At 36.0% G+C, this 19614-nt stretch overlaps 1 protein-coding gene across 1 annotated transcript; it reads left to right on the top strand.

The window, feature by feature from the left end:
- The first annotated feature begins 494 nt into the window (after positions 1-494).
- Positions 495-7891, top strand: LOC148548306 (uncharacterized). Its single transcript, XM_088495603.1, has 6 exons — positions 495-573; positions 4482-5176; positions 5258-5640; positions 5740-5886; positions 6429-6848; positions 7486-7891. Exons 1-6 carry the CDS (start codon positions 495-497, stop codon positions 7889-7891), a joined length of 2130 nt encoding a protein of 709 aa, XP_088351729.1.
- The last annotated feature ends 11723 nt before the right edge of the window (positions 7892-19614 follow it).

Here is a 19614-nt window from a genome sequence, read left to right as displayed (position 1 = left end):
GGTAAGAACTCATTAATTATTGAACCAATCTCATGATCAACCACGTCCAAGTCTTCAACCATGATATGTCTTGGAGGTTGTACACCTTCCTCAACATCAAATTTAAACATCTTGGAAGGAGGCTCTATGACTTGAGTTTTCCATGGAGGTTCTGCATCTCCTAAGTCCTCAACCACTTCCTCTTCTTCAATAATTTCGGTGTTCTCCACTTGCTCTAGTACGAAATCCAACTCCTCCTTGATAACTTCCACCTCTTGACAACTTTCTTCAATTCCTCCTAATTCTTCAACTACTCCTTCATCTTCAAGGGTCTCTCCTACCTCCACTTTTTGGGCTTCCTCTTGCTTCTCTTGAAGTATGTATGCGTGAACCCGATCCATTACGTCCCTAAGACGATCCCTTCTCTCTTGTTCCATGTCAATAGCGTAATTTGGATCATGTTGCTCTTGGATTGATGGACATGGGTGAAAAGGAAGTGCATTAGAGCTTGAGGGATGAGTATTGGGAGTAAAGGATGGATCCACACGAGATATAAGAGCTTGGAGAGTAGAGGTAAGACCGGTGAGAGCAGAGGTAAGTGTGGTTTGAAGCTCCTGTCGCCCTTGGCGAATAACACTAAAGGTATCATCTATGGGAGCTTGGGGTGGATAGGAGGGTTCATCTGTTAAGAGAAAAGGCTCATAGTGGGAAGGTGGTTCCTCTTGATAAGGGTATGGAGATGGTGTATATTGAGGTGGTGGTTCTGGGTATGGTTCATATGGGTCGTATGGTGGTTGGTGTGGTGGATAAAGGTTGGGATCATATGGAGGTGAATGGTGGAAAGGGGCTTGTGAGTATGGTGGTTCATAACTATGTTGAGGAGGGGGTTCATAGGTATATTATGGTGGGTGTTGATTGTCACGAAGAGGTCCACCATAACCATTGTCTCGGTACGCATCATAGAATGGTTGTTGATAGTGCCTTGGAGGTGGTTGTTGCCAAGAGGGTTGATCAAATCCTTGTGGCTCCTCCCATCTTTGATTGTCCCATCCTTGATCCAAGCTTCCATTGTAATCTCCTCTTCCTACAACATGATTGTAACCAAACTAATAGCCAAAGGGTGAGAATTCATAGTAGCAAGAGAAATAAAAACTAATAAAAATTAATGAAAATACACTCCAAAAACTAAAAACACTAACAAAGAAACGAAAAAGCAAAATTATTCACAATATTCACAATAACCAATAATAAGGCACACGTTTGCAAATCCCTGGCAACGGCGCCAATTTTTTTTTTATGAACAGGATTTTTGCTAGTAAAGAATTTCAAAAATAAATCCTCGTTGCAAGTATAGTTTCTAAACCAACAAAGAATCATTTCATACAAAAATTTGTTTGTCACTTAAGCAAACCCAATAAAAAATATAAACCGAAGTATTTAAACCTCGGGTCGTCTCTCAAGGAATTGCAGGGAGGTGTAGTTATTATTGGTTATGATATAGCATCTTTTTGGGTTTTTGAATAAGGAACAAGAAAAGTAAATTGCAAGAATTAAATTAATAACTAGAAAGGCTCTTGGTAAGGTATGAGAACTAGACGTTCTATCCTAGTTATCCTTATCAATTGTGATGAGAATTGTCCATTGCTCCCACTTAGTTAACCTTTAACTATGAAGGAAAGTCAAGTGGACTAATCAATTTGATTCCTTAAGTCCTAGTCAACTCCTAAGGAAAGACTAGCTTTAGAGGGATCCAAATCAACCAGCAACTTTCAATTACCAATCAACAAAGGAGGTTGATAACTCAAGAGTCTCCAATTACTCAACCAAAGCCAAGAATATAAAAATCTAACTTAAAATCCTCCCAAGCATTTTATCAATCACTTGGAAGGCATAACATAAAAACATAGAAAAGTAATAGGGAATGTAAAATCTAAAACCAACAATTGCAAGCATCAATGATAACAATTAAAGCAAGAGCAATAAGTTGTGTGAAAGTTGTGTGAATGAATGATTGAATTGTTGTGTGATTCCCCCATTTTGCAGCCTCTAATCTATGTTCTCGGGCCTGGAACTGGGCCAAAAAGGAGCCCAGAAATCGCTCCCAGTGCTTTCTGCACGTGGCGCATGTCACGCGTACGCGTAGGTCACGCGTGCGCGTCGTTTGGCCAAATTCCTTGTCACGCGTATGTGTCAGTCATGCGTACGCGTCACTTGTCTTCTACGCTAGGCACGCGTACACGTCGTCCACGCGTGCGCGTCGCTGCCAGCTTCTCAAAACTTTATTTTCTCGCGTTCATTCCACTTTTGTATGTTTCCTTTCCATCCTCTAAGCCATTCCTGCCCTATAAAGCCTGAAAACACTTAACACACAGATCACGGCATCGAATGGTAATAAAGGATAATTAAAATTGACTGTTTAAAGGCCTAGGAAACATGTTTTCAACTATTTCACACAATTAGGAAGGATTTGTAAAATCATGCAAATTATATGAATAAGTGAGCAAAGAATTGATAAAAACCACTCAAATTAGCACAAGATAAACCATAAAATAGTGGTTTATCAGCGGCCAAGTTTGACCACCAACGTTGCCTCAAACGTTGGAAGAGAGGCAGAACAATTCTCTGCATAATTGGCTGAGGCTCACGTTGGAGGGAGCGTTGGACATCCAACGTTACCCCCAACGTTATGATAAAATGTTCAATTCTGGAGCTGAATGATTTTTGAGCGACGCGTACGCGTCGTCTATGACGCGTACGCGTGAAAGAGCAAAATTTCTGTATCCACGCGTAAGCGTGTGTCACGCGCACGCGTGGAATGACAAAATTGACCATCCACGCGTACGCGTGGGTCACGCGTACGCGTCACTGACGAATGTTGGAGGTCCAACGTTGCCTCAAACGCCAACCTCCAACGTCCGCAATAAAGAGCCCAAAATTTGGAATTGAAAAACTTGAAACGACGTGCACGCGTTATTGACGCGTACGCGTGGATGGGAAAAATAGCACAGCACGCATACTCGTGGTGTACGCGCACGCGTGAATATGCTAACGTTGGAGGGAACGTTGGAGGTCCAACGCTGAGGCCAACGCTCCCATGTATGTTTTTAAAACTGGAAAACGAAATCTTTGCATCTATGCGCACGCGTGAGGCACGCGCACACGTGAGGCACGTGCACGCCTCACGCGTACGCGTGGGTAGCGGAACGTTGGCCCTCCAACGTTGAGTCAAATGCCAATGACAGCAAATTTTCTGGTTTTTAAAAAGGGTGTTTGAGTCAACGTTGGCTATCAAATGTTGACTCCAACGTGAGCACCAGAACTCTGCAATTCAAACAAATCTCTTCTCAATGGCAAGGGAAACCAATTGGAACCATTTCAACCCAATTCCATCAAGGCCAAAAGCCCAATTCAGAGATTGAAGATCAATGGAAGAGAGTGTATAAATAGTTTAGAATTTAAGTTAGGAAGAACTTTTTTTGGGGGATTTTTTTTCCTGAATTGTACTGCACTGCATATTTACTTTCTGTTCAATTTCTTTTGCAATGTATCTTTCAATTCCAATTTCCATTTTGAGAGCTATGAACAACTAAACCCCTTTCATTGGGTTAGGGAGCTCTGTGTAATTCAATGGATCAATATTAGTTTTCATTCTTCTTCTTCTTTCTTTTCTCTTGATTTTACTAGAAAGCTTTCGTTCTTCATCCAATTGAATAGTTACTTGGGAAAGAAGCTATTCATAATTGGATCTCCTTGAAACCTTGGAAGAGGAATGAGGAGATCATGTTAGAATTGCCTTCTCACATTGGATTAGATTGGGGTTTGGATGGATATAGTGACATGTAATCCTACCAACACTTTGATCTATGAATTTGTGTGGTATAATCAGTGACCAAACTTCATCTCTTCCCATGAGCACTTAAATCAAGGAATTGGGCAATTGTTCATGCTTAGAGAGATTAGATTGCCAAGGAATTGGGATCTAATCACCTAAGATTGCCAGGGAGATCAATGAATGCATTGATTGAGGAAAAGATGAAAATATACTTGATCCGGAGAATTATCACATCTCCTAACCCTAATGAGCTTCTCCATCTCTGATCTACCATTTCTTTTACATTCTGCTTCTTTAATTTCATGCTTAATCCCCGTTCCCATTTAATTTCTTGCAATTTAAGCTTCTGTCATTTAATTTTGTGCAATTTAAGTTTCCCGCCAAATTTACATTCTGTAATTCTCAACCAAATCTGATTTCGCTCAACTAGCATAATTGTCTAATTAACATTGATCAATCTACCGATCCCTGTGGGATTCGACCTCACTCTACAATGAGTTTTTACTTGACAACAATCCGGTACACTTGCCGGTAGGAAATTTGTTGAGAAGCAAATTTTTGGGTGAATCAGGTAATCACCGAGCTTTTGTTAGGAGAGATCAGGGGAGGAACTTTGCGCCTAGAGGACAGAATTTCAAGTAAGGCAGTTATGTCCGACAATAACATCTAGGTCAGAATAACTTCCGGAGATTCAATAATAACAACAACCAGGGAAGAGGCAAAGGAAAGCAGATTCAGAATCCTCCCAACAACTTGACATGTAGGAGATGTGGGGCATATCATCCTAACACTCCATGTAGAGTTAGACAGGGCATACGCTACTACTGTGATAGAGTTGGGCATGTGTCCTGGAATTGTCCAGAGAGGAAGAGACAGGAAGCTGAGAGAGTTCAGAAGAGACAGGAAGCTGAGAGAGTTCAGCAGCAGGGACGTGTGTTTATCATGACGGCAGATGGTGCTGAGAGGTTAGACACTCTTATTAAAGGTAATTGTGAAATTGGTGGTAAAATCTTAATTGCTTTATTTGATACTTGGGCAACACAGTTGTTTATATCGTTTGAGAAAGCTAGTGAGTTAGGATTGAAGATAACCATGTTAGCCTATTATTTGCAAGTACATACTCATGCCTCTGAGGCTGTCGTAACTAGATTAGGCTGTCAACAAGTTCTGTTCCAAATTAAGTACCGAACTTTTGTCCATGATTTAATTTGTCTGCTGATGACTGGCCTCAATCTCATTCTGGGATTGGATTGGTTATCAAAGAATCATGTTCTGCTCGATTGTTCTGAAAGATCACTGCAGTTTATGTCGAAAGGTTCAGTAGGACCGATGGTGGCGAATGGATATTACTTGAATTCTGTCATGGTGAATTGTAGTAGAAGTGAGTGATCGGGATTCGTACTATTGGCTTCCAGTTTGTTGGGCCGTGAACAAAGTTTGAATCAGATTCCAGTTGTGAATGAATTTCTAGAAGTATTCCCTGAAAATATACCTGAATATACTTCTTCTCGAGAAATTGAGTTTGCGATTGAGCTGGTTCCTGGAGCAGGACCAATTTCAATTGCACCTTACCGAATGTCGCCTTTGGAGCTGGCTAAACTTAAGGCTCGGCTAGAGGAGTTAATGAGTAAGAACTTCATTCGTCCATGCGTTTTTCCGTGGGGAGCATCGGTGTTGTTGGTGAGAAAGAATGATGGAAGTATGTGGGTGTGCATAGATTACAGACAACTGAATAAAGTAACCGTAAAGAACAAATATCCATTGTCGAGAATTGACGATCTGATGGACCAATTGCAAGGAGCTGGTGTCTTTTCCAAGATTGACTTAAGGTTTGTTTATTACCAGATATGAGTGAGAGATGAAGATATCCCAAAAATTGCTTTTAAAACTCGATATGGTCACTATGAATACACGGTGATGTCATTTAGGTTAACCAATGCCACTGCTATGTTCAGTGACTATATGAACCGGATATTCTGTCCTTTCCTGGATAAATTCGTCATCGTCTTCATTGATGATATTCTAATCTACTCTAAGACTGAGGAGGAGCACGCAGAACACTTGCAGATTGTGCTGTAGATTCTGAAAGAGAGGAAGTTGTATGCTGAACTTTCTAAATGTGAATTCTGGAAGAATGAGGTGAAATTTCTGGGTCACGTAGTGAGTAAGCAGGGAATAGTTGAAGATCCTTCTAAGATTGAGGTAGTAATGAATTGAAGACAACCTACACCAGTAACGGAAATTAGAAGCTTCTTAGGTTTGGCAGGATATTATCGGAGGTTTATCAGGGCTTTTCACAAATTGCATTGCCTTTAACAAAGCTAACTCGAAAGGATGCGCCATTTGTCTGTACATCATAATGTGAGGAGAGGTTTCAAGCTTTGAAGCAGAAACTAACTATAGCGCCTATGCTTATGTTAGCTGAACCTAATGAGCCTTTTGAAGTGTATTGTGATGCTTCGTTTAAAGGTCTGGGGTGTGTGTTGATGCAATACCAGAACGTGGTAGCTTATGCATCGCGTTAGCTGAGACCTCATGAGATGAATTAACCAACTCATGACTTGGAATTGGCTGTAGTTGTATTTGCATTGAAGATTTAGAGGCATTACTTGTATAGAGTGAAGTTTCGAGTCTTCTCAAATCATAAGAGTCTCAAGTATCTCTTTGATCAAAAGGAGCTCAACATACGACAAAGGAGGTGGATAGATTTGCTGGAGGATTATGACTTTGAGTTAAGTTATCACCAAGGGAAGGCAAACGTTGTAGCGAATGCCTTGAGTCAGAAGTCGTTGACGGTCGCTTGGATGATGATTAAGGAAGAGGATTTGGTGAGCAAGTTTGGGGAGTTAAGACTGGGTGTCGAAGAATTTAATGGGAGTGTATGCCTGAACCAACTGCAGATCTCTAGTGATTTCAAGTCCGAAATTTTTAAAAACTCAACAAAACGATCAAGAGTTACAGAAGGTGTTGCCGGCAATCGAGAAGGGAAAGCGATGGGGAGTTTTGTGGGACGAAGATGGAATATGGAGGTACAAAGGTAGGATTTGTGTGCCAAATGTTTGGAGTTTGCGACAAGATATCTTGAAGGAGGCGCATAAGAGTGGATTCTCTATCCACCCAGGAAGTACCAAGATGTACCATGATCTAAAAGCAATGTTCTGGTGGTTGGAAATGAAGAATGATGTGGCGTTGCATGTTTCAAAATGTTTGACTTATCAGAAAGTAAAGATTGAATACTAGAGACCATCTAGAACATTACAACCTTTAGAAATTTTACAATGGAAATGGGAAAGTATTGCAATGGAGTTTGTGTCTGGATTGCCGAGGACTCGAGCAAGATTTGACGCAGTATGGGTAATTGTGGATCAGTTGATGAAGTCTGCACACCTTTTTCCTATCCGAATGAGTTATACCTTAGAAGAGTTATCCCGTTTATATATCAAAGAGATTGTAAGACTGCATGGTGTGCCTACAACCATAGTTTCTAATAAAGATCCTTGTTTTAGTTCAAGATTCCGGGGAGCATTTCAGAAAGCATTTGGAACTCAATTGAGCTTAAGTACCACGTACCATCCTCAAACTGATGGTCAATTAGAGAGGATGATACAAACACTGGATCAACCGGCGAGCTAGGATCGTTATATGCCACTAGTGAAGTTTGTGTACAATAACAGTTGTCATGCGAGCATCGGAATGGCTCCGTATGAGGCTCTGTATGGGAGAAAGTGTCAATCTCTGCTATGCTGGTATGAATCTAGGAAAACAAGTTTGTTAGGGCCTGAGTTAGTAGCTGAAACCGCCAAACAGATTAAGAAAATCCAAAGCAGAATGCTTACCGCTCAAAGTCTCCAGAAGAGCTATGCCAATCAGAGACAGAAACCGTTAGAATTTGATGAAGGAGATCATATATTCCTAAGAGTTACTCTAACAACAGTAGTGGGTAGAGCGATCAAAGGAAAGAAATTGAATCCTCATTATATCGGTCCGTTTCAAATCCTGAAGAGAATCGGCCCGATGGCGTATCGGATAGTTGTACCACTGCATCTTTCAAACTTGCACGACATGTTTCACATGTCGTAGCTTTGGAAATACACTTCTGATGCTAGCCATATTTTAGAACATAAATTAGTTCAATTGAAAGAGGATCTGACACTTCAAGTGACTCCGGTTCGAATTGACGATACTAGTGTTAAGCAATTACGAGGAAACAAAGTCTCGTTAGTAGAAGTTTCTTGGAGTTGAGCTGGAATTGAGAAACACACTTGGAAACTTGAGTCAAAAATGAGAAAAGACTACCCGCACCTATTTTCAGGTAATTGAATATGAATTTTAGGGGCAAAATTCTTAACCGGGGGGTAGGATGTAAACCCCACAAAATTAATAAATAATTAGCTAATAAATTAATTATTATTCAAAGAAATTAGAAAAATCAATTTTTATAATTTAGAGGGGTAGAAATATTTAAAATACGAATTTTGACACTAATTTTAAAGATTTTGACCCAAAAATGGACCAACGGGCTGAACTGGTCAGACCGGGCCTAAACTGGGCCCAAGGCCCAACCTATTAAACACTGTGAACGAGCTTCATCTGCTTCACACCTGCAAAAAAGTTGAAGGAGAGAGAGATTAGCATAAAATCCCTACCTCACCACTGTTAACTTCCGTCGTCCATAACTTTCAATCCAAAGCTCCAATTGATGAGCCATCAGCGGCTACATATTCATCTCAGAAATCTCTTCAATTCTATTTGAACAATGTGGTAAGAAATTTGAATTTCTCACCCAATTCTTCTTCTCCTCAATTTCGAGATTTTTGAGTTTGGGTGTTGAGAAATTGAATGATTTTGATGGTTTAGGTGAACTCTAGCAGCAAACAATCACTGGGTTTTGTCCAATTAATCTATGGGTAAGGTAAAAAACTGTTGAATCCTCATGAATTATTGAGTTAGTGAATTATATGATGATTATGGTGATATTGTATGAATTAGATTTTGTTCTTGTTGATTTAGAGTTCAATTGGGTGGTTTGGAACAAAATCCGGGTGATTAAGCTTGAAGAATTGATGTTTGGAAGCTTAGCACTTGTGAAAGGAGAGGTTTTTGAGGTGTACCAAGCTTAGGGAGGAATCGGCCAAGGTATGGTATTGGTTTCTCGTAGTTAATGTTTAATGTCACGTGAAAACGTAGGCTAGAAGACCTTAAGATAGGAATGAACTGAATGTATTATTGATGGATTGTGTATATGGTATGTGATGTGTGATTCAATTTTGTAAATGGTTTGCTATTAGAGTTGGTTGGTTTTTGAAAAAGATTTAATATTGGAATTGGTTTGATTTTGAAATAATTTGATACTGGAAATGATTTGAATGATCGAGAGGAATTTGGTTTGGTGGTTAGGACCCTTGAGGGGTGGCAAAAGTTTGAGTTTTAGAGGAGATGTTGTCAAAGTTTTTATGAAAAATTGGAGGCTCCATTTAAAGTGGTTATTTAGAAGGATTTGGGTTTAAGGATTTTATGATTTGATTTTGAGTTTGATTTATTTACAAAAGAATGAATTAAGTTTTGAGTATGAATTTTTTATGAATGATGATGACATTGAGACTAGTTATTGACCCTCTATCGCAAGATATGATCGGGCACTTTAACTCCACGGGTTCCTCCATGGGCATGCATATATATATATATGGATTTTGAATATATTATTGAGCTTGGAGTTTGACTCTATGGAATATTATTGAGTTTGGAGTTTGACTCCATGGAATATTATATATGAGCTTGGAGTTTGACTTCATGGATATTATTTTTGAGCTTGGGGATGCGTGCACAGAGGGACTGTCCAATGGTTAACTACCAGGACATATCAGGTTGGCTATATAACCGACAGATGAGACTCATCAGCCATAGGACAAGCATACATCATGTGCATTTGTATGTTTTTCTTGGGTGTACATTGTTTTGGTTTGCTTAATTGCTTAACTCTACTTATATGCTACTTGTTCTATTTTCGGTAATTGCACATCTGTTTGTGTTTTCCTTACTTGAATTGTATGTGTATGTTTTATGAGAAACCCCACTTTGGAGAGGTGTGAGGGGGGTTGTTCCACCAGTGATTCGGAGGGTTGGAGGAGACAGAAAGTGAAGTGTTAGGTTAAAGTTAGATTTAGAACTTGAATACCTTAGATAACTTACTTAATTTCTGGTTTAGTTGGACCTTTAAGCTGAAATCTGAGTGTCGGAGTTCAAGGAGTACCTCTGGCTTTCCCGGGACCTTTAATATTAATTATGCGGGCACCTTTACCATACTGAGAACACCTGGTTCTCATTCCATACATATTTCTGTTGTTTTTCAGATGCAGGTCGAGAGACACCTCGCTGAGCGTCTGGAATTTCCTGTGCGAGCAAAGTTTGGTTATTTTGGGATGCTGTATTTTGTATTTATGGTATGTATATATGTATATAGATTCTTTTCTGTATGTATTTTATATTTGTCCCTCCTAGAGGTTAACTTGGAGAAACATGTGTTTATTCTATAGTTTGAGTTTTATTTTGGGTTGTATATATATATATACTCTGGCCGGCCTTAGCTTCGCAGGTCGAGTCTAGAGTTTGATATCTATGTTTTGGAACTCTGATATGTATATTATATTTTCAGGCTTCTTTTGATCTTGCCCATTCTGTTTTACGATTATTTATACGAGTGTGACACGATTTTCTATTTTTTTTTTTGTTTTTTCTTAGCTTTTTTTTAAGGCTCCTTGTTATAAAATTCTTTTCAACTATATTTATATAAGTCTTTTCTTTTAGAGGTCGTAATACCTCGCCACCTCTGCTTTATGACTTAAGCGTAAGGCTCTGTGTGGTAGGGTGTTACACCTCTCATCGTTGTCCAGCTCCTCCCTTACTCCCTCACTTCCATCCAGCCATCGGCCTGCTACCGCTGCCATCGCAACTTCGAGCTTCGAAGCCACCATCGCAACTTCCTTCCCCTCCATCGTGCAGCCACCGTTTGAGCTTCGAAACCACCGTCATTGGTCTCGCCTCCTACCTCCGTCACGCAGCCATTGTCCCGTCGGCGCCAGCTCTATTCCACTATGTCAGTCACTGTCTTGCTCAGTCTGCTGATCTGTTCTGCTCTGTTCTAGCTTCTAGTCCTAGGTATTATTTTTTTGTAACAATATTTGTTGAATAATTGTTGTTAGTTAATCTGTGAACCTTGATGTTGTTACTAGGTTGAATAATTGTTGTTAGTTAATCTGTGAATCTTGCTGTTGTTACTCGGTTGAATAATTATTGAATAATTTTGAATGATTATTGTTAGTTAATCTGGGAAGCTTACTATTGTTAGTGGGTTAAATAATTATTGAATAATTGTTGAATAATTTTGACTGTAGAGATTACTAAGTTGGAGTGGGTTACTATGATATTGTAATTGGATTGTATTGTAATTGAATAATTTTGATGAATACTTAAACTGCATCTTCTTTTTGCGTCCCTCTGGTGTGTCTGGTTGCATGTTGTGTTTCCTCTTGTCATTGAATTTAGCATTTGTTTTCCACATGTAAGATGTTGGTTTAGATTTCATTTTGAATTGCTTGATTATTTCTGTGCGTTTTGTATCTAATCTTGTTTGGATGTTTCATAAAGTTGTGCTAAACATGCTGGTTTGGAAGAGGGTTCATGATGTTGTCCAAAACCAATGGCTGACATGAGCGACTAGTAATGCAAATTTGATCTTTATTTTAGCTTTTGTAATATGATTGGACTATGTTGAACAATTGTAATATGGTGAATACTTGATATTGTCTCATCTAACCTCTGAATCCATGTTTTGTTAAACCATGAAGGGACCTGGCATCCAAATACAGAAGAAAATGTACGCAATCATCAGCAGCCTCCTTCCTATTTCTTCTTGCATATACTTTCACCTTTCGTAAAATATTAGTGCTAGATATATAATATTTGCATCACTAGCAGAATTAATGGCATGCAACATTAGTATAATTTACATTGTGGTTCATGGCAGATTTTGATGATTAAAATTTGGATGTTGACATTTTATTTTTTTTTTATTATTTGACTTGAGTTTGTATTTGAATGAGATTATAATATTGTGGTTTATATAATACTTTTAATTTGGATGATATTTTTAAATTAATATTGGACTATAATTATATTTTAGTGTGTTTACACTACAAGAAATTACCGGAATAGCGACCGATTTTTCTTGAAAATCGGTCGCTAAACCATTAGCGACCAATTCTGGTGGTCGCTAAAACCTTGGTCGCTAATTAAAAAATAGAGACCGACTTCGTTCGCTAACCATTAGCGACCGATTTTAGTTACCGATCTTTGAACAAGGCCACCAAACCTTCACCAAAGAGTATCGGACTCTAAATCAGTCTCTATCATAATCGGTCGCTAAATGGTGATCAAATTTTCCGTTGCTAAATTGGTCGCTGAGTAAATCGGTTGCTAAATGGTGACCAACTTTTCGGTCGCTAAATTGGTCGCATGAAATCGGTCGCTAAATCGGTCGCCAATGCCTGATTTGAAAATCTAAAATCGGTCGCTAAATTGGTCGCTAATTCCTGAACTAAAAATATAAATTGGTCACTAAATCGGTCATTGTTCCTATTTACTAATTTCACATTTACCATTATTAAAGCTTTATTTTCATAAATAATTATATTTCCAAAAAATTTAAAAAGAATCAAGCATAGATTAATTTTTCAAATGAATACCAAAACATTCACAATGTCTACATAAAAATATAGAATTTAAAATATTGAAAATTTCTAAATACATCCGATTTTATGATCCACAATCTAGACTAAAACATGGTAAAATAATTCATGAACAACATAACTATGCTCTATTCAAGATACAATGTGACCTTTCTTCTTAGATAATTTTCTTGCAAACATTTTATCTTACAATGGCCATTGCAACACTGCCAATTGCACTCTTCATCTTCTTCTTCCCTATGCCATGTATCTTCTGTATGTGGTAGAGTTTCATGCATAGCACCTCAGCCTCGGTTCATCTTTCAATTTCAGCATCTTCACCTGACAAAACAATATTTCAGATTGAGAATTCTGGTGTCATAGCTTGCCTCAAAGCTAAAAGGTTTCTCTTTTTTCTGCTGCTCTTCTTTTTTATTTGATTTTTTTCCATATATTCAATTTTGATTTTTCTTAACAGAGCACTTTGTGATAACACTAACACTACTGAATGTTTCTAATGTTTGTGAAATCAAATTTTGTTTCAATTTAAATGTCTCAAAAGTGATACAAAATAGCTTCCTGAAAACAAATGATTGCTTTATTACTATACTGTATCGAAACTATGATTTTAATCATTAAGAAAACTATATGGTAGGAAACTAGTAAATAAAACAACGTTGCCTTCATCTATATTATTTGTATGACCCTCAAAATGATGAAGTGGTTTCATGAAGGAGGAGAAAATCATGATTTTCATAAAAAAAATTAACATGGCTTCATATCTACAGAAAGTAATCATATAAATTAGTAGACTTCCGCATTCCATTAATTAAGTTTGGCATGTAAATCTTTAAAGCTAGAATTTGAAGTGAAACAAAAACTACACTCTCAACATTCAAAAATTGTTACCGCTGGGCTTGCCCCATCTGTCAAGAAAATGTCATTTGGATTGGCAGAAAAACCATCACGTTCTTCAATTCCTTTGGCTATTGTATCTCGCAGGCCCTTAATACCCTGATATGGAAAATAACAAAAACTTCATCTCCCACACTATAATAATGAAACAATCAATACAACTTCGATAAATCAGGTAGTACCTGACTATGACTATAGGCACCAGTTGCTTGCCGAGGAATTATATCAATAATATTCCAAGCTCGCTCTATTGCATCAGAACTGCAATATGTCAATAGAGCTTGAGGAAAGTCACATATACAAAGCTCATGAGCTTTAATAGTTATGGCAAAGAAACCACTAAGTATTGTGTATAGATTATCCGAGCTCTAATATATTTGTTCCCATATATTTAACATTAAGACGGTTGATTTGCACAAAGCTTGTGTTTCAGGCTTCTCTAAAATAGATGGAATGTCACATAATGCAAGAACCTGTTGAAGATGAGATAGTCTCAATAAACACTAGTTGATTTGCACAAAGCTTGTTGTATTCAACTACAGAAAATAATAATAATAAGAAGCAAACCTCTCAAAAAATGGTTATTGGGAGCTGACCAAGAGACTGAGGATTTCCAATGTTACAGTAAATTATCTGTTTCAGATAAAAGAGAAAAGAGAAATCACCTTAAGAATGAAATTTGAAAGAGTACCATACCATAAGATAAGAAGTTGAAAAGAAAAATACCTCATCAAATGGGTGAGTACCAGGCTTAGCCTTCAAATTTTCTTGCAATTGCTGTAGCATTAAAACATTGTCAGGAGAAATAATTATTACTCAAACCATTAACAGCAAATGAAAATTCATTCCTCAAGATATATTCCACTGAAAACGTTACTATTGTGTAAATATCAGATATACTTCCCCTAATCATCCTCTTATTAACTCTTAATTCCTAAGCAAGGTAATGAAATGCATGTATTATGTCAATCTTAAAACCATAAAAATTTAATCAAAGTTTTCCATGTTCAAAACTTAGAAGAATGTTTAGAATGATAATTTAAGAAGATATATCATTATGCTTCAACTTATATGACCGTTACTAAGCCAAATTATGGTGTACAATTTCTTAACATATCGTGGAACATTAGCCAATGAATGACCTAATTTCTAAGAAGTAAAGCCAAAAATCATCAAAGTACCTGAGCAAGTGTTACAACCTCTCCTCGAACAACATACTCACACTTCAGAACCTGTAAAAGAATGTCATTCAAGAACAGATTTACAGCACTTAATTAAGTTTCTTATATGACATTTAATTAAGTTTCTTGAATGACATTTAAATGTCTAATATTTTTTCTTACAGCACTTAGTTTCATTCCCTTTTCTATGGTGTCCGTTCTTATATTTTCATTATTACTAGATGAGAAAAGTGATTGACAATTTGAAGGATGACACACCACATCTAGATTTGATACTTATGCATATGGGAAGTATGTATTCAACATTGGGCAAGTTTAGAAAATCACTGGACACATATCAAAGGGCTTTTAACATTATGGAAAGGACCTATGGTGAGTGGATGTTCCAGCTAGCAATGTTAGTTTTATTTTCTAATTTAGTACAACTAGTTGAATGATTTTGTTTAGTTTGACCTGCTAATTGTCTCTTTGGTTTCACTAAAAACTAGATCTATTTTCTTGAAACTTTTTTATTTGTGCGTGTCCAGTTATAGTTACCTAAAAAACTTTCCATCTAAGATGTAGTTGATGTTCAAAGTTTCAGAATTCTGGTTTTCTCAATTTCATCTCTTCTTTTAGGTAAGGACAGCCCTTTTCTTGTGACACCCTATTTGGCTTTGGCAAAGGTTCTTGGTTAACAAAATGCTTGAGGAAAAAGCAAGATGTTGATGCAAGAATCTTGATAAAAATATTCCATTCCAGTATTTCAATTTTAAGTTTTAGATACCAACAGGTAGTTAACAAACCCAATTCTCTAGATATAGATTAGCTTATTGTCAGGTTTTCTAAAAATATAAAGTCCTTGTCTTTATGGCTCGTTTCCAAGTAACATACAAGGTCAGAAGTGCTAATATAATACTATACCACATGAACAAGATGTATTGCAACTTACATAACCTAGTAGCAACATACCTAAAATATTTATTGTATGGTTATGGCTTTTTGTTCATATTCATACCAAGAAGTTTGCATATATGCCTGGACTAGTGTTGTGTGCAACCATCATGTACCTCAACCTTTGACAATTGAGCTTCATGAATGAGTGGCAGGAGAAATTACCATGTCTATAGGCAAAACAATATTAGATATTTTCTCACATTTAATGAGTGATACAAGATGTTTTCTCCTTTTTCTTCTTTCTTGCCAAAAAAGAAAATGCATAATTATTCCTGTTTCTGTTATCTCTTTCTCACGTTGTGTACTAAAAGTCTAAAATTAACATGAGCAAAGATGCAACTATAAATTTGATAGGAGGTAATTAGAAAAGCATAATAGAAATAAGGCTAGTCGGCTAAGACTTTGTTGTTGTTTTCTTACAGTGATTGAAGAAGTTACAATATAAGTGTTATGCAATATGAGGGAAAATGACATAACTCATACCTCCATAAAATCAATGGATGATCTAAGACCTGGAAACAGTATAATTTCTTCTCTAATCTACATATGATTTGATCTACTACAAACTGCTTCTTTGCTTCATTCTTCTCTTCCAATTCCCTGGAAAAAAAAGAAACATTTATATAGTACATATTGTGAGATTTTAAGGATCTTAATTAGCAAGAGAATAAAATGAGGCCATTAAAGAAGATTAGGTGGTTTACAAATTATAGAAGCACATAAGAAAAAGTTTTCAACTGTATTATTAGTGGTACTCACTAACCCACTATTCCATACCTTCCATGCGAATTGGCAGGAAAAAAAAAAGCTTTAACATAAACATTATGGACTTAACAAGAGAGAATACAAAATCAAATAGCATAGAAAGAAATGGAGACGAATAGTGGCAGAGTTTAAAACATGCAATCAGCCACTATACTTGATAGCACATAGTAGTGCCTTAATTTTTTACATTTTGATCACAATTTTCTTTAGTAATATCAATTTTCACCAGACTTAAAGAATTGCTTAAGCATGAACTTTCATCAACATGCAACAACAAATGAAACCATTGTATTTGCAACAATAAAACTCATTCAAAAATCCAATAGATAAGCAGTGCTTGAATAAAGACTAAGCATATACCTGAGCAACTCGATCAATCTCCGAAAGCAATAATGCTTTTCTAGTCTCCGGTACTTTCAGAAAAAGAATATGCCAAATTTCTTATGCCAGAAATGAAGAACAGAGACCATATCAGAACTGAAATGAAATGGAATGAAGACAGTCTATCAGAAGGATAAATACTTAATCTACTTAGCAGATTTTTGTGGTTGGAGAAGATTCCAAAATAGACATGGTGAAAAATCCCTAACAGAATTTAGATTAGGGAATAGAGTACCTACTTGAACAAATTGATGAAAGTGACGACGACAGCACCGAGATCTCAGAAGACGACGGTGACGGTGCTGCAAACTCAGAAGGCGACGATGACAGCTGGGAGTTTAGAAGACGACGGTGGCACTGCGAGCTCAGACGACGACGACGGCACTGCGAACTCAGAAGATGACAACGGCGCTAACTAAGAAGACGATGACGTGAATGGAGCTGCCTCATAAGACGACGAGGTCGCGAATGGAGAGGGTGTTGTGTTGTGCGGTGCTTCTGGTTGTGGTCACATCCGTGGTGGATGGAGGGAGAAGCGTAGCTCAGTAAGCGTTTGAGAAGATAAGAATGGTAATCGGTGAGTCTGAGTTAGGATTACTGAGGGGTAGAGTACTTCAGTAACTATTTTAAATTAGCGACCGATTTAGTGACCAATTAGTGATAACGTTATTATAAATTAGTATTTATAGTTGGTTGCTAAATCGGTCGCTATCTTAACTTTTAGCGACAACCATCTTAGCAACCGAGTTAGCGACAAATCTTTTTCAACTTATTTCTCTATTAGTTGCAAAATCGGTCGCTAAATTAGAAATTAGCGACCGATTTTGTGACCAACAATTCAAGCGTTATTCCTCATTTCGGTTGCTAGTTCGGTCGCTAAGTTAAAAAATACTGACCAATTTTAGCAACCAATTTTATGATGTTCATATAAAAATCTTATCAGTCGCTAAATCGGTCGCTATTAGTGACCAATTTCTTTTGTCACTAAAATCGGTTGCTGATTGTAATTTAGCGACCGATTTAGTGACCAAAATTTTTTGGTCCTTGAAATCTTATATCAGTCGCTATTAGCAACCAAATTTTTCAGTCACTAAAATCGGTCGCTATTCTAAAACTTTTTTGTATTGTTTATTTATATTTTATTTATTATTTTGTTATAAAATAATTTTTTTGGTTGAATTATGGTCAAACCGGTTTTACCAGTAAATTAATAAACTAGTAACTAGAATAGTTCGATAATCAGTTTAATTTTCAGAACCTTGATAAAATCTGCACATTTCTTTACCAAAAAAAAAAGAAACATGATGTAGCTTTTCAAACATAAATAGAGTAAAGTATCATTTTTGTCCCCAATATTTGGGGTAAGTCTCAAAGTTGTCCCTAACGTTTAAATCGTCCTATTTAAGTCCCTAACGTTTCAAAATTGACTCAATGTTGTCATGCCGTTAGAAATCGGTTAACTGAATTGATGGCAGGGCAAAATTAAGACGATTTTGAAACGTTAGGGACTTAAATAGGACGAACAAGTTGGGGGACAAAAACGATACATATAAATAAATTTTAATTTTATCCTTCAATAATATCAATTTTTTACGGTACATGGTTATTCAATTATTTTTTAATCACATCTAAGTAAATTATATTTAATCACATTAATTTTATTCTAAATAAATTTATTTTTTATAATTTTACTCTTAAAAATTTTTACTCATTATAAAATGTTTGTAGAATGACTAGTACATAAACTTGTGGGGAAAAAAATAATACATATACAATATATAAAGTAATATAATTCTAGTCATTTTACAAACATTATTTCTTGATGAGTAAAAATCTTTAAAAGTAAAATTAAAAAAAAAAATTAATTTATTTAGAATCAAAGTAATGTAATTCAATGTAATTTACTTAAATGTGATTAAAAAATAATTAAATAACTATATACCGTAAAAGATTGATATTAGTGAAGAATAAAATTAAAATTTATTTCTATGTATCGTTTTTGTCCCCAACGTTTTCGTTCTATTTAAGTTCCTAACGTTTTAAAATCGTCTCAATTTTGTCCCACCGTCAATTCCGTTAACAGATTCCTAACGGCAGGACAACATTGAGTCAATTTTGAAACATTAGGGATTTAAATAGGACGATTCAAACGTTAGGGACAACTTATCCCAAACGTTGAGGACAAAAACGATATTTTACTCAACATAAATAGTTAAATACTATTTCATATAACTCTAAATTTAAGAAGTAAAATGAACATTTTAAAATATTTTTCGAGTATTATTTACTTTTAAAAGATTTTCATATATTGTTTTTAGAGTAAATAACTGTATTTACTTTTAAAAGATATAAATTTTAGCAAAATGACGTCTAAAAGATGGTAAATGACCCTCAAAATTATGTTTAATTAGTTTGATGAAATAATTCAAATGTTTAGTCGATTATTAATTTTCTTGGTCAACCATTCATTTTTTTTTTCTTTTTGGGTGTCAGTCAACCATTAATTTATTTACATAAAATTACTATTTTAACACTCGACATCTATCTCCAATTTTATTTAAAAGGAATAAATTAACAATTTTATAAAAATTAGCAATTATGTATACAGTATATACACTTAACTAAATATTATATCTTCGCCAATATTTTAAGATTATTATCTTTTGGAGTTATTTTATAAAAATTTGTATCTTTTGGGAATAAAAATAATAATTTAATTTTTTAATTAAATTAAATTGTCAACACTACTATGATATTCTAGATGAATGTAAACTAGTAAAATTATGTCTAAAAAATTTAGACGCTAACACAATTAATCTTAAAACATCAATACGACAAAAATATCTCCAAAATTTAAAAATTCGACAAAAAAAATTTCTATACGTGACAATTGATTTTGGTA

This window comes from Arachis ipaensis, chromosome B8, assembly GCF_059453495.1.
Source record: "Arachis ipaensis isolate K30076 ecotype BB chromosome B8, ASM5945349v1, whole genome shotgun sequence".
NCBI lineage: Eukaryota > Viridiplantae > Streptophyta > Magnoliopsida > Fabales > Fabaceae > Arachis > Arachis ipaensis.
This window is presented reverse-complemented; position numbering and strand designations above follow the sequence as displayed.